This window comes from Paralichthys olivaceus, chromosome 18 (assembly GCF_024713975.1).
Source record: "Paralichthys olivaceus isolate ysfri-2021 chromosome 18, ASM2471397v2, whole genome shotgun sequence".
Taxonomy (NCBI): domain Eukaryota; kingdom Metazoa; phylum Chordata; class Actinopteri; order Pleuronectiformes; family Paralichthyidae; genus Paralichthys; species Paralichthys olivaceus.
This window is the reverse complement of record NC_091110.1, coordinates 4,971,324-4,987,930: the sequence shown is the minus strand read 5'-3', so window position 1 is coordinate 4,987,930 and position 16,607 is coordinate 4,971,324. Positions and strand designations below refer to the sequence as shown.

Below are 16,607 nucleotides of genomic sequence, written 5' to 3'. Positions count from 1 at the left end.
ATTTCTTCCATCGGCCTTCCTGTTCTCTCCTCAATCCCCCCCCTCACTCACTCACTCTCTCTCTCTCTCGCTCTGCCCCTCTCTCTCACCCCTATTCTCCTGTCTGCGTGGAAGCCTGGGTGGGCCACTCACTGAAGCGTTGCCAGATTTCTGGTAAGCAGAGTGTCGGCTTGTTTTGCTGTGTCACCAGTTTCAGACAGGGGGGTGGGAGGCTCGCTCCCAAACCTTTGCTTGTACTCGCTGGTAGAGGCTGATTGAGGACCACTCTGAAACCCTGGCATGTGAATCATTGCGGGCTCTACAACCCCACACACACATACACTCACACACACCTCTCCATTAGGAGGAAGTGGCGTCTCCACCCTCGAAGGTCACAGCTCAACAGGAGCAACTCTCGCTGCTGAATGAGATCCAGATTTCAATGGCGGCCTTTGTGTGGACAAGCCACAGCACACTGCTGCGAAATAAAGGCTGTTATTGTAACACGCCTGGTAAAGTTTTATGGTGCACCTCCACACGTTCAGCATAGTGTCAGACCCACAGGAGATACTGTTAGGCCAGATCAATGGATAAATGGCTGCATTCAATTGCAGGCAGAAAGTGAGGGGGTTTAATGAGGTTTTTATTGCGCTCCAGTGCAGGACTTCATGTCAGAGGGATTCTGTCGTCCAGGTGTGCGCACAACTGGTCGGACGTTTTACAACACCTCAGTTTTTCCCGGCTGTTATTCAAATTTGCGGTTTAATATCTCATGGATCCTTAAATCAAAGATTTTGTAAGTGGAGATTAAAAAAAGGATTCATAGCACTTGACCGTAATTAAATTTTTTGGTTCTGTAGCAGCTGCACATACTCGGTCCTTATGCACAATATTCTTTTGAAACTTCTTTGCACTTTATTAGTTTGCTTAACTTCCCCCTTCTGTTCAGTTCATCCCAAACCAGCTCCATGGTTGATGGCTACAATCTAAAACCATCCCTTTGTCCACTGAAGTGTTTTTGTGCTGAATCAGTTCAATCCCTGTCTATACTAACACACCTGAAAACTTCTGTCACATTGTGCATGCGCATGCCGGTGTAAACAGGAAGCATTTGGTTGTTCGTTGCAAAATTGTTGCTTGAATAATAGCTCATCTCCTGCACATGTGAACAGTTTCAATGTAAAATGCAGAATTGAACACAACAGCTGTTAGCAAAGACAACAGGGTCAGCAGTGCTTGATTATTCATGTTGCGTTCTGTACTGGTAGCCGAGGCTGATGACGGTTATTTTCCTCCAGAGGAGGGTCGTGCAAAGAGCCTGATGAATCAGCGAAGGCTACGCTGTGACCAAAAAGACCCAATCAGCAAGTGGTCATGAGTGTCTACGTCATAGTTTCCAAACACTACAAATTCTGCCCGTACAGACAACAAAGTAGCACCAATGTTTTCAAAATTTATCGGGGCCAGCAGCATTTTCTGAACTTTTTTGCTTTAGCGACTCTAAAACTTCAGAGTTGTGTGGACGCCAGGTGTATTCTAGTTGATCCGTTTTCACACCAAAGTGTAGTAATGTGATTGTAGCCTAAGTCTGGAGACTGAGCTGCTCCACGTGGATCTGTTCCTCTAATGCTTTGGGTGATTATCTTCCTGTCTACGTTCCTTTTTAACTGGCACAATAAACAGTACTACTTCCTGCTCTGAGGATGTTCCTGGTTGACATTTTGAATGCGGATTGAAATGTCTCAATTGAAATGTAACTATTGCAACTATCACCTCAGAGGATGACTCATACAAGCTTTGGCGATCTAAGTTGTATTTAGTACAGTCACCACCAAATACCAACAAAACCGTTCCCATTTCTGCATTAAGTGCTTTTACATAAAATTAACAAAAACCTTGCCAACATAACATGAATGTTGCCATGGTTACTATGAGCGTGTTATCTCACTTCAGCACAATGTCATGCTGACTAATGGAGCTAGATTAGCTATATCCTCGTTGTACCATGTTTGTTCAGTTTCCAGTAAGGTTTGATTGGGATGCTTATCACATGCTCTTTGTATTAGCAAGGTGCTTTTCTTGGTTTATGGTTTCTGTTTCCTCCTTTAAGTGCTGGACTGATTTTGTTTAAAGTGACTTTCTCAGGTACTGCAGATCCAAAAAATCAACACTGTAATGATAAACTATTTATAAAGCACTTTTCAAAAGAGCTTTTACAATGAGAGACACAACAAATCTATAAAATTGACATATAATGAAAGAAAAAACCGCACAGATAAAATCAAGAAAGGCTTTTTGGTAGAACTACGTTTGGATGTACCTCCACTAGTATAAATAAAATAATCCAAACAATCCAAAAACTCAGATTCAATTTAAAAAAGACTTTTTGGTTTGTTTTAAGAGAAGATACTGACTCTGCCGACCTAATTTCCTCGGGCGGGTCATTCCAGAGCTTTGGGTCCCTGGCTGCAAAGGCTCGGTCCCCTTTTAACCCGGTCTGTGGAACAGTGAGAAGACCCCTGTTCGAGGATCTCAAGCTATGCAGAGGTTCATACGGGATTAAATGGTCTAAAATATAATCAGGAGCAAGGCCATGCAGGGCCTTGAAGGTTTTCAACAATATCTTAAAATCTACCCTAAAACAAACACAGCGATGCAGTGAAACAGGTGTGATATGATCAAGCCTCTTAATCATCATGGTTATTGCTTTCAGTAAAACCAATAACAAAATCAAAACAAATTCCACAAAATCCAAGCACTTCTGGGTATTATTACATAAGAGTGAGTTGATACTTGGCAGCCGTCATTTGATGGGAAATGTTTGTGACACCATGCCAGTTCTACTGACGGCCTTTTCTGACATGTACACTTGGTATTAGTATCTCATTTGCACAGCAGATTAAATCGGAGGTATGTGTTTCAGCGCTGTCTGAGAACAGGCCCGCAGTACAGTGCTAGTTGTCACACTCGAGACTGCAATGAGACTCTGGTCCACTGACTTTCTTTCAGCTCATATGAGTTGCTAATGTCAGTTGAAATGTTGTCGTACACGTTTTACGTTTGAAAAATACTTTGCTTGATTATTAACTTGAATGTTAATAGGCTGGATGGAACATGTTGTTGGTAGAATAGTCCAAGTATGAGCTTTTTCCTCAGTTGTCTGTTGCCTATTGATCAGAGCCAAACTATTGTGTTATACAGATTTAAAGTGACTCCAACAGAAGTCTTGATTTCACTGTCATTTTATAAAAGGAGTTGTTGAGGCTTTTTCATGAGACAAAAAACTGTCCCTTGTGTCAGCTCCGTTACAGCAGCTCCTTACTATACAGTGAAAAATACTTAATATTAAAAAAAATAAATAAATACTGTGTCCGTGCTGACGTCAAGGCTGCCGGCTCACTAAGACAACTGACTGTTATTGGAGCTGTTTTTGTTTTTGCAGTGGCATTGATCTTGCTCCCCTGACGTCACCTACGTGTTGCTCTCAAGAGATCATGACAAAGAGCTGCAGACCTGATGACTGCTGGTTTCCTGGAGACCACATACAGTTTTTTCCCCCCACTGGCCAGACAACAACATGTGGGGATTACAAAATCATGCCGCTGTTGTTTTAAGGGAAATCAGTATTAAATAGAATACCCAATAATTGTTATGTCATTTAAAGGTAATCCTGCATGGCATTTGTTGCCTTTTTCATTTATAGTGAGCTCTTCCGTAAGTGAGAACCTCCTCATCTTCCATAATTAACACATTATGCTTAACCTGAAAACTGCCCGTATGGGAGGCAGGAGGTAAAAGCACGAGGTGTTGAATATTTCATTGTCACTGGATAAGGCTGTGTCATGATAACGCCAAGGAGAAAAGGCCATAGATCACATCAGTCTGACATCTTATCACCACCCTGCCACACTCCTTCCTCTTTCCTGAGGCACAGGAGATACAGTTTGGGTCAAGCAAATTCTCTCTGATTAAATTGTGCTGGTGTAAAGCAATATCGTCTGAGGCTGTTGCAGACTGTTGGGACCATGAAATGAGAGCTGGAGCGTCCTCGGAGGACAGAAAACTAAATCAGAAGATATTGGAAAGAAGTGTTCACATATTGCGTTGTATTTCATAGACTATTAAATCTAAACGCTGGGAAACAATAGATTAAATACAATACCAAAGACAGGCAACGGATAAAGCGTCCTGATGATTTATCAGATTTATCAGAAGGATAATTGACCCATGACAATGGATCCAAGGGCAAAGCCATGAGGGCCGTGGCCCCTGCTGAAATCTAATTGGCCTCTGAAGTGCCCCTGTCTTGTCAGAAGACTTTTTTTATTTTTATTTTTATATGTAAACTTTTGTGAAGTTCACAATGGGCTTGAACAAGGAACAATTTTTATAAACATATTCAATCATGTGTCTTTGCTCAAAGCCATAGAGCTATAGCAAACACGGAATGTCTTAAATGTGCACCTCACTGAATCAGGAATTGTGCATGGCTTTTAACATAAAACTGGCCCCTCTGTGTAAATTGTGGCCCTTTATGGCCCCTGATTTAGAAAAGTACTAGATCCAGCAGTGAATTGACCAGATCTCTGTACAAGTTTATGCAACAAATTGCCAAATGAAATTTACTGTAGAAATGATTCTTTTAATTTTCTAAATTGATTCCTTGAGTCTGTATTGCCTGAAATCAGAATGTCTGCCCAAACCATGCACGGATCGACATCTTATCTTTACGTTATGTGGAAAAACAATCAGTGATAACGTTAACAGTGCTAAGTGCACACTAAGTGGTCTTGCTGCTCACCACTTAGTGTGCAGAATCTGCTGCTCGAGTCAGACCTCCATTATCAGTCTTAAACACATGAGATCAGTTGTAGTTCGTCCTCTGACTCACACTGGACTGGACTCAAAGAAGTAACTGTTGAAAGCTCCATGTTGAGTTCAGGGACACAGTGAGTACAAAGGGAAACTGATGTCAGTGTTAATATCCACTAATGTAGACTTTACATTCACCCCATTATTGATTTGTTGACCAGGAAAATATGGCCTTTCCCTTTAAGGTTGTGTGAGAAATCTTTGGCCTGTAATAACATTTGACCTCTGAGCACGTCCAGAGTAGTTAACATAGTGTATTCTCATGGGAAAAAAAACAGCAAATGATACCCTACTTTTACTTGTTTATTTATTACATGTTTATTTTATCCAGACTAGTGGCAAAAAAGGGAATATTCGTACTGCTTCAGAATACTAGTAAAAAATAAAGTCATTCAAACCACTATGGGGTGAACAATATGGTTAACAGCATGAAAGCATTATCATGGTGGGAATGTTTTCTTGCTGACATCAGCATTTAGCCCAAAGCGCTGCTGTGCTTAGGTAGAGCTTCACCGAGCTGCTGTAGCGTGGCTCCTAGTCTTGTGTGATAATACTGTAGATTATATTTAATCCATGCACACTCTAAACTGTAATTGTCACCTGTGTGTGCTTCGCTCCCTTGCGTTTAGTGAGATCCTGCTAAACTGTTAAGACTCTGGACCACAGCGATGCACAGAGAAGCCGCGAACGTTAAGATGATGCAGGGACTAAAAATATATTTAAACATGATGGATGCCCCCGCCTAAAGTGCTAACAATAAGAGTGAATTAAGGATGGCCCATAAATCACAAGAGAAAGCCCGAAGCCGAGCACAAGAAAACAGAAGATAAGATTGCACAAGCTTGGAACTTACAGATACACTTTCTTACAAAGTTCAGTCTCTAGAGGAGGTTAACTAAGTTCTGTGGTTTCTATTGTTAGGACATCCATATAAGTGTTGAGGACGGAAAATATGTTTTTTCGTACATAACTGAATTCTCACAAATTCCCACATTTTGCTATCCTGCAGAAACATATGAGATGCATTGACCACAGTGGGAAACAGACAGAAAATCTTGATTTCTGTGTAAGGACACCACAAGCTGTGTAATCTAATCTTTCTGCTCGTCTTGCCCTCCATGTGTTCTGTTGTCAGTATGACAGTTTTTTTTACTTATCTTTTCTTATCAAAGCTGTTTAAGCCTCATGTTATGGACAGTCTGTAACGCTTATGTACAGATAAAAAAGAATCCAAACACATGTTTACAGATGGAACATAAAGAGGAACCTGAATGATGTCACTGAGTGTCGACGTACACTGTCACTTGGCATTGTTTTGTGTGACCTTGTTTTACTTGTTTATTTTCCTTTTTCATTTTATTTCTTTGTTTCGTCCGTCTGTTTTAAGCACTTCTGTTCATTCCATGTTCTGTAAATGTTTCCAAATGCCAATTAAGTGTTAATCGAAAGATCAACCTGTAGTCTAAAGGCAATAGTGAACAGTAAAATGCAACAGAATTTACACCAGAGGGTCCCTCAGTAGAGCCCATACCTCCGCCAAGGCCCATCAGTCCCCTTATGAAACTACATTTAAATTCACTAGATCTGATTTTTATTTTGATCCGTGCTTTTTTGCACACTCTCATAAATATCAGGCACCTAAACTATTTGTAAAACAATTTTTTTAAAACAAGATCCATAAATTATTCTCTGAGATATCAATGAAAATGTGGAAAAACGCCCTACCTCGTAATGTTGAAGAACGTGCAGATCTGCTCCAAAATGTATTGGATTCTTTCCTGACCCATCACATCTTTCCTCCAAGTTTTGCGGTCATCTGTCCTGTAGCTTTTGCCTAATCCCACAATCCCCTCAACACACAAACAATCAGGCGAAAACATAACGTCCTTGGAGGATGTAATAACTCAACCGACAGGAAAAGAACAAACCCTCATAAACAAAATAAAAGCCCCCACCACGTTTAACCACACTGCAAAAAACAACAAAAAGATAAAGTTCTAGTACATCTATCCATATGTTATACTCTGAATCATAGAATTTCACAATCTGAAATTCCTGAGAGATTGTGAGCATCTTTGAGGTGATGAAGAAAACAGTAGAGTTCATACGAGGTCGGTAAAAAAAAAAAAAACAAGGTCACTGATGTAACCGAAATAATGAATCTCATTATGAAGGTGGATCATGAAGTAGACGCTCAGTGGGGTGCAGCTCTCCCCCATTGTGAGAAAATGACTGGTGTCTTTCTCTGCTTTTTTTCTTCCCCTGCTTGCTGCCCCATTTTTCCTCCCTCCATCCACCACAAGAATGACTGTGAACTTTGTGAAATTGACTGAAGCAGATTAGACGGTGTCAGCGGGGTGACCACACAAGATATTTCCCTTCTAAAGAAAACTGTTTGGCCAAGTTTCCTTCCTTATTTCCACCTTAAACTGGAGCCATTTGCCTCGATTTTATTGACAATAATTCACTTTGCCGGTGTTGTAAACTGAATGGATGGATTTTCTTTTTCCTGTCTCAGGGACAAGTGGAGGCCAATGTGAAGTTACAAGCCAGCGCTCCTGAAGAGGCAGAGTTTTATGTGGTTGTACAAGGTTCCAGACTAACACATGTGACCGCAGCAAAAAGAGGAGATGATGGGATGAGCCTTTGCTTCACAGTTCCTGGTAAGTCTCTCAGTCACCTTAACAACACCCAGGTTTCATTACTTGCCTGTCATTAGCTGTGTCTTAATGTGATGGCTGCATCGATCCGAGGCTACATTTTGAAGACAGATTGCGGTGCGATCATAGGAAAGCTCCACAGGTTGGATCCTTCTTGGCCCGGACCCTCCCAGGATTCATTGTACTTCAGTGACAAAATGTTTTTCAAAGAGTTAATGGCACCTGCAAGCAACAAGATGTCTGAGTTTAAATTTTCTAGTCGATGAACAGGTAATGTTACATGTTAAAGAACCAAGGGGTATCAAAATGTACTTGTGAGACGAGCTGGAGACGCTGGTCACGGAAAGCCTCAGTAGAACAGATCATTTCAGTTTTGTGCTCTTCGTGGGTTGGGTAAATGAAGGATGCAGCCTCTGAATTAAGACATAGCTATTGCCTCATCTGACTCCAAAGATCTGTCCTGATTTTCATCTGTCTCCCATAGGTCACGACCTCGTGGAATGTGTCTCTGTCACATCCTACTGTCATGCAGAGGACAGAGTCAAGCCATGCGAGGGGGAAACATCTCTTGAATACGTCAGGGACGTTGCCCAGGAAGCAGCAGAGTACCTGAGTGCACAGAGGGAGCAGCTCGGCACCCAGAGCTACCTGGAGGTCCTGAAGAGGTTTCCGGTGCCGCCGCCTGAAGAGGAGCTCTCTGTTGGAGGGTTGGACCGCGATGAGGGTGATGCAGAGGAGGTGCAGCTCAGAGAAAGTGGAGGCGAAGAAGATGGTCTCAGGCGGCTGGATGAGAAGATTGCACAGGCGATGGCCAACATGGATTATCCTCAGCAGTGGAAAAACACTGGCAGTCAGCAAAGGGAAGGTAATGATATAGGACGTTTGAGTGAAAGTCACGACCTGCAGGTTTTTATTTGCCAGAGGTAAATGTGTTGACTCTTCAGTAAGACCTGCCCTGTTATTGATGCTTTCTGACACTTCTAAAGCACAGATTCCTTTGCACCGTATAAATCATTTAAACTTCAAAAACCAAACTCATCTAAATGAAACAAAGCACATTTGGGAGTTTTATGTCCAAGTGTTGAGATATGTTTTCCTTTATTGAGAGGACAGTGCAAGCATGAAATGGAGAAAGAGTGGGGGAAGCTCTGTGGGGAGGACACATATCAAAGGGCTGTGTTGGAATCAAACTTGCTAGAGGAATTTAGTTCATACTAATAGGTCCATTCTGCACACAGTCTGCATTCCTACTTTTAATTTCCATACTAGCATTATTTAGCTTTGTGCCCTTTGTCATGTTCATCATCAAATGTAGAGTTTGTCTCTCTAAATTGTGTTAAGCTACTAAGATATGGCAACAGTTCATCCACAATTACAGGAGGGAGAGAGGGAGGGGGAGAGAGGGAGGGAGAGAGAAAGACTTTTTTAGATAATAGTTAATGTTCGTGACACATCTGAGGTAAAAACTACAGACATCAAACGCAGAATTGTCTGCTAATGTGAATACAAGTTCTGATGTGGTCCGAAGTCTATACTGTACCTGATGAAAGGCGGTGCACGGTGGTGCAGTGGTTTGCAATGTAGCTAACCACCTCACATTCCCACCTATAGATGTGAATGCAAGCGTGAACGGTTGTTATTCTTTGCATGTCTGGCGGACCCCGCCCCTCTCCCATTTTGTCACCTGGGATTGGCTCCAGCCACCGTGCAACCCTTAAGCAGTTCAACTAATGAATGGATGGAAGAGGATTAAAGTTCCTCTTATACATTTCTCTATAGAAAGAAAATCTCATAACCTCAGATGTTTTAAAACCTGGTCAAATTAGAGCCAAAACTATACTATACCATAGATATAGAGGGAGGTAAACAAGTAATGAGAATTTTTGTTTTTTTACGTTTGATGAACCAACCCTTTAACATGTGAACTACAGTACGTCAGATTTTCGGTCCTTCAGGTTAATATCATTACAGCGGGGCTCTGCTGTTCAGCAGGTTTCAGACCCTACATGAGATCTGACTGTACAGCCCAGCTCGTTCATCACATGATGTGCCAGACCAGCCAGGCAGAGGCCGGTGTGCTCCAAAGACGGAGCAATTACTGCCATTATCCCTCCTCCGTCAGATTAGAGTTGTCTTGCAGACCTCTGTGTCTATTAAATCAACTCCCACAATCCTCCTCTGCACCGCGCTCCCGCTCCTTTACACCACAGCTGTCAGAGTAGTTCCTGGCGTCTGGCCTCAGAACCTGTGTTGTTATTTATGGTATTTAATTATTTCAAAGTATTATTTAGAAATGTGATATACTAGCAGGGTGCCATGGTATTACCTTATATTAAACAGGTTTATTTTGGGTGATTATAAGTTTTAAAGCTCACCCACCCCGGTATGAAAACCTTACTGCACAGCTCATATGTCATTGGTATAGTTACTTATTGCCTCCTTAAAAGCTAAATCTTTGCAGAGACAGACTGGAGCCCATAACAAATGAACATGTCTGTTCAGACCCCTGTTGCACCCCCTCTCATTATACAGTATGTGCATGCGTTGCATAGAAAACCCAGAATGTCCATGCAAAACACGGGCGTGCTGAAAATGCAAAGTAGCAGTCGGCTCCTACTCTGTCAGTGTTTACTGGTCAGTGTGACAATGACATTCTTGTGTGCTGAACTTTGCATGAAGAGCATGTTCAGTATTCGCTCCTCTCACTCAGTCGAAACTGGGTCATGATTAGCGCCGCAGTTTCGGAGGTGACGGGCTGTTTCAGTTCAACTCTGGGCACCGGCTACAGATTAAAAAGGAAAAAAAATAATAGTTGAATTATTCTGCATCGTCGTTTGAAAGATAGTGCCATGGCAACCGTCACCCACACACCCACACTTACAGGGAAGGGCTGAAGATGGAGCACCGCAGTCTTTCACATGATGCTCACAAAACAATAATTATATATGCAAAGGGTTTGCTTAACAGTGATCAGTCAGCAGGAACATGTTAATGTAGAATGTGCATGTGAAAGCATCATCTAGAATCACAGGGAATCAGGATTGTTTATCACCTACACACGAGGCAGCAAATGTTTTACAGCAGGTGTCGAGAGGACAAAATTCCAGTTTTTCCAGATCGTAACAATATTGATAAGCTGTGGACCTTATATAACCAAGAGCCTGTCTGTCCTCCATCTGTACAATGTTTCTATACCACACATACCATACATTCTGTACGTAACATATCACCTGTACATCTCCTCTCAGTCGAGGCTGATAAATGTAATGTAGAGTTTTTTCTGAAGAACTGGAGCAGTATGTTCAGTGAGTTCATTCACCCGCAGTAGACACAGAACTGCTGTGTGTTAACTTATTTTATGCTGTTTTGCAAAAAATATTACCTACACGCTTGATAAGCTGCATTTAGACATGCACTGAAGTTTGGATGTCCTCCGGACATCCACGGGAGGAGTTGCAACAACTTTCTCCGGCCAGTTAAGGTTGAGAATGTCCGGAGGAGCCAATGTCAGAACAGTGCAGGAGATGCTCCACAGGATTCGCCACGAGCAAGTATATTAAAAAGACAAATCAAATGTCTCCAGATGAAGAAATGTGTCGATGTACTGTAAACAAATACATGTGATCTCCGCAGCAGAATTAGAACATTGTGTCCTGCCTCCTGCTGCACCACCGTTCACACAGCTCCAGACCCAATACTTCGGATATCCTGCGGAATTCATGTCTGAAAACAGCTTTAGTGTTACTTCACAAGATTTTGTCTTTACTTTTTAAAAATTGAACGCATTATATATATCTGCTTGTATCTCCCACTTCTTTATCTCTCTCTCTAGTAGCTGAGATTCAGCCCAAAGAAACCCTGCTTCACCTGGCGGTGCGTCTGGGTTTGGTGCATCTCTCCCGTTTCTTAATTCACCAACCCAGAGGTCAAAGGGCACTGACCTCGCCCAATCAGGAGGGAGACACTCCTCTGCAGCTCGCTCAGAGGGACGGACAACATGCGGTGTTCCGGGTGCTGGCAGCGTAAGTTTCCGTATCTGTTGTCCAGTCCTTATTTGTGAGACACAGCTATACACGTAAAAGTATTATGTTTCCTTCAGGTTCTCAGACAGACACCTTTTAATGGCTTCCAGAAGTCCTTTAACGGGAACTTCTTGAACTAGTTAAGCTGTCTGGAACCATTTTTATCCCAAGTAAGGTTCATGCTGTTCCTTTCTTATAATATTGATGAGCTGCTAGAAACAACACATGATTTAAAAAGCACGACTCAGACGTGGTTATCAGCTGCCACGTCTTCAGAAGACCACACATGCAAACATCAAACATGACCAACCATGTATAAGATAAATTTGCTGTTCTCTAAAAAAAAACACACACATACTATACAAAGCCTCTAACCAGCAAAGGAAAACATCAGCCTCACAGATAAAACCACAGCTCATGAACATACCATTCTTTATAGGCTGCTCAGTAGGGTTGTTTAAGGTGTGATAAGAGATCATGTTTCAAAATGTAACAGCTGTCGATTGATAGTGACAAGAACTCAGTGGTGGGAGGCTTAGAAATGTATTAATATGACATTTCACACTGTCGCCTCACAGCAAGAAGGGACCCGGTTTGAATCCTGGTTCGTTTGGGGTCTTTCTGCTTGTGTTTTTTTCAAGGTCAACCAGATTGGGGTTGGGTTAGGGTTTGTATGCTGTAGGTGTGAGTATTGTTTTATCTCAGCATTACCTGCAGCTTTCTTTATGTATCTGCCAGTCTTTATTATCCTTGTATCAAACAAGAAATACAGTCGTCACAGTTAATGGTGTAATAGACAGTTGCATTAGGGAATAGGCTACAATCAGCAAGTACTTGTACTTTAAATACTTATTTTTCTTGATGCTTTTACATATGTTTGTATGTATGTACTTACTTTTACTCAAGTAGAGAAGTTGACTTGAGTTCATTTTTGTAAAATATTTGAAATAGAATAACGTTCCTCTACCACTGCAGGAGTAACATGTAGGCTAGTGAAGAGCAGAAATGTACACAGAATGCTCATGGAAATACCTAAAATGTTTCTGGTGTGTGCCAACACTTCCACTTGCAGTTGCACAGATAAAGCTCAAGAGCTTGTCAGTAGAGACAAAATCAAACAAAGGTTAGAACAATGAAAGCACATGATGGCTTCAGTAAAAGCTTATTCGTACAGCGGACTTCTTTCTGTTCTCATTAAATTCACTTTGTGTCAACCTCACCTCTGATAATCTTTATTCTCCTTAAGGGTGCATTTTGCTTCTTCTTCTCTCCTCATCAGTTCTGCAGGCCCCGGAGTCGGCCCCGCCCCAGGTGTGTGTAGCGTGTGGTCGGACACATCCCGCACGCTGAGGTTCTGTCCCGGGACAAACTCTCTGACCCTGACTGTGCGACAGGCGCCCGGCAGCTGCCCTCAGGACGACATCATGGTGCTGCGAGACAGACAGGAAGACCGCAGCATCGTCAGGCTGGTGAGAGAAGACCACAGGGAAAAACCTTCATTCAAAACTACTTCTGCATGTGGGAGAGAAGTGGCTAATGAATACTCCCATGGATCTTTGTGCATCATGTGCCGCTGATGTCGATAAGGCCATTTATGCTGGTTTTGTTCAGACTTGTGTAAACAGTACGCACTTGACTCTCACACCCTTTAATTTGATAAGAGTTGAGTCAGTAACGGTAAGCAAACACTGGATTTTTCTAAATCAGGGGGGCCTGATGTACACAGGGGGGGGCAATTATATATCAGGCATCCACGAACACAATTCCTGATTCAGTAAGGTGCACATTTAAGTCATTCCTTGTTTACTGTTAGCTCTGTAGCTTTGATATTCTTAACAAATCACATTTATTTTATTGTTTTGTTAGTAACTAACTAGTTTATTTAAAAAAAAAAAAAAAAAAAAAGATAGACAGGACAGGGGTACCTCAGGGGTCAGTCAGATTTAACCTGGGTCCAGTGCCCCCCTGGATCCGCCCCTGGATATTAGCATGTGCATAATGAACTTTCTTTGTGTTTAAACACTTTATTAACATTGCAGAACTTTAGCAATATATACCTGTTTAGCAGGTCTAATTTTATTGTTATTTGATTGTGGCATCATGACTAAATAATTGAATAACATTATATATTTTTCACTATACATGGAATGCTGAATGCGTTGACATCACGTCTGCTTTTGTTCCAGATCAATGTGCTCAGGGATGATGGTGAGGGAGAGGAGAGAAGCAAAGATGAAGCCCTTTCTGTTGATGAAGGTAAGTGGATTTATATGAAGCTCTGAATTCCTTTCTCAAGTGACCATTTATTATCTTCAGACTTATTTGCAGTAATCAGATAATCAGGCTTGTTTATCAGTCCTTTTTACTATTACATTTTTTTTATTGTGAGTGCTCTGGCATTAATAAATCAGCAGAGTAGAAGGACTAATTTTAGAAGAATAAATAAAGGTATTGTAAAGTAAACTGTACTCTGTTGCAGTTATCAGAATCAGGTTTTATTGCCAAGCAGGTTTACACATACACTGTAAACGGAATCTGCTGTGGTGTATTTATGCAAGTATAAATATAGGAAATACAAATTAAATTTAAAAAATACTATAAGCTCCAGGGGAGGGAATGTGCAACACTTTGTACATAAACAATAGAGACTGGATTGTGCAAAGTACATTTAATCCGTTATTTGCTACAGGAAGTAAAAATAATCTTGGTCAGTTGTAATCAAGTGTCGTTTTTTTCCAATGACACACCGACATGGGAGAGATGAGCCTAATCAAGACACGTGCATTATCTGTGTTCTCCCTCATGTGTCCCCCGCTAGTCCCACGGTACCTGTGCACGGCTGTAACTTGAGCTGAGGAGAAAAAAAATCTCACACAGCCTGACACGCTGACACACACGTGCAAAAACACACACACATTGACATGCATGTAAGTGCATAGACTGCACACATGTAATGATTAGTTGATCGATAGACAAATAAATTGCAATAACCAGTTTAATGCATTGATGAATGAGTATTAATGTTGAGGACTGAATATAGTTTGACTAATCAAGTAGTTTAAAGACGTCTCATTGAGCTCTAAATAGGGCCCTTTTGTTTTTACTATTTTCATGACATTTCTGAGATTAAGTGATTATTTGACTCATCAAAAAAATAATCTTCAGATTACCAAATAATAGAAATAACTACTAGTTTCAGCTCTAGTATGGACGTCACACTGATCTCTACTTGCACAGACAGCTCGTATATTTGCTGTCTGTCTGCGTGTGGCGGTATGCGAGTACAGGGAGATGTTAGTGAAGAGAGGTGGAAAGCAAACCGCCACAGGTTCAGTTGAGCAAACATTTGTACGGTCTGACATCCATCACTTACAACCTGAAGAGACTAAGAAAACACTTCCAGCCGACGCCATAAAAGGCGCACACTCCTCCACACGTGTGTTTGCTCTACCTCTGAGATTACGGAGAAAACTCAGGGGACAGATTGTTTTTTCTGTCCTGGGGTGAGATGCTCAGGCTGGCATGCAACCACACACAAAGACGAAGATCCTTTTAGATGAACCACTACCTCTCTCTCTCTCACACACACACTCGCATACACACACATTTAGCTCTCACTTAACCTGTGGCCACTCTTTTTGGTAACCATAGAGATGGCAGTATCGACTCATAAAGAGAAGCAGGAAGTGTACCTCAGTATTGACCTTAACCCTGTCCGGACTTCAGCAGCCGTCCATTAATCCTCTCAAAAATAACAAGCACACAGTGGGGAGTATGTGCTCTTCCTCTGGACGTGCTGCTCTGGATGAGCTCAACGTCTCATTGGCCAGGTTTCCATTAGTGGACGGTGGCGTCACACCCAAAGGACCTGATGTTGTGGTGTCCACACGACTCTCCTGGGGTGGAGAAGGAGGAGTTAGGGCGCCATGCATCAACTTCTAGTGAAATGTTTTTATTTTGCACAGGCATTAGCAAGGAGCTGCGAGTGGAAGAGCATCTGCTGCTGGATAACGTGAGTGTACTTACAATTATATGTGCTGGTCTGTGGTAGGGAGTGACTTATGTGTTGTAAATGTTTATGGATATGCCTCTTCAGTTTGCTGCGGGTTCTCACGTGCAATTAGGTTGTTTTTAAGTACGCACTTCTTAAGTTTACTTAAGACTCATGTTTCCTTTGTGGTTTTTTCTATTAAAAGGTTTTCGAAGAGCAGCTTGTTCTGTCTTTGGACGACGATGACGATGATGTAAAAGAGAACCCATCCTCATTATCTGGTAATGCTTATCCCTCCCCTCCTCTCCTCTCCTCTTCTCTTCTTATCCCTTCCCTTCCCTCCTCCCCATTCCTCTCCTCTCCTCTTCTCTCCACTTCTCTTCTCTTCTCTTCCCGTCCCTTCATCACCTCTCCTCTGTTCTTCTCTTCTCTTCTCCCCTCTTAATCTATCAAGAACCTTTTATTTATCTATCTCAAGGATACACAATAGTTGAAGGATTTATGACACAATAGCAACTTGTTCAGGCCCAAATACAGTTTCCATTTCAATATTATGGCAATAGTACTCTGACATCTGGCTTAAATAATGAATGGGTAATCCAAAAAAAAAGAAAAAACACACAACAACATATTTGTGGCTGTGCTGAACAGCAGGGTGTGGGAACAATGCATACTAAGCTGGTTGAGAAGCCCTGACTGGATCCTTTCTCTTGTGGTGCTGGCACAGCACGCAGCGCTGTGAATCACATCATAGGAAATCAATACACCTACTGCTTAACAGACACAGACAGAGATGCACCTTCATGTGGGACAGAGAAGCAGTTTTTCTGTGGTTAAATGGACGTAGTATGTCCTCGGACGGTGCAGGTCTGGTCTTTTCCTGCTCTGCCTCCACAATGACACAGTCTGAGAGCGCAGGAATCTGCCCCGTCACCGGGACAAAGACAGGAATGGGGTCAGGCTCGTCCCAGCTAAAAACTCTGTCTGAGCTGGGAGATGCCCCACTCCGGCCTGTCGCCCTGCCAACCCCCCACTGACCACCGCCACAACTCCACACACACTGGAGCTGTGTACTTGAAGTGA

At 42.1% G+C, this 16,607-nt stretch overlaps 1 protein-coding gene across 5 annotated transcripts in view; it reads left to right on the top strand.

Moving 5' to 3' along the window:
• Positions 1 to 16,607, top strand: part of arhgef28a (Rho guanine nucleotide exchange factor (GEF) 28a) — a 49,017-nt gene that overhangs the window by 4,988 nt on the left and 27,422 nt on the right. For all 5 annotated transcript variants that reach the window (XM_069514279.1, XM_069514275.1, XM_069514276.1 and 2 more), the window contains exons 3-9: positions 7,370 to 7,514; positions 7,996 to 8,376; positions 11,344 to 11,533; positions 12,813 to 13,002; positions 13,720 to 13,789; positions 15,499 to 15,545; positions 15,730 to 15,805. In XM_069514279.1, coding sequence (XP_069370380.1) covers positions 7,370 to 7,514; positions 7,996 to 8,376; positions 11,344 to 11,533; positions 12,813 to 13,002; positions 13,720 to 13,789; positions 15,499 to 15,545; positions 15,730 to 15,805 — 1,099 coding nt within the window. The remainder of the gene's footprint in view (positions 1 to 7,369; positions 7,515 to 7,995; positions 8,377 to 11,343; positions 11,534 to 12,812; positions 13,003 to 13,719; positions 13,790 to 15,498; positions 15,546 to 15,729; positions 15,806 to 16,607) is intronic.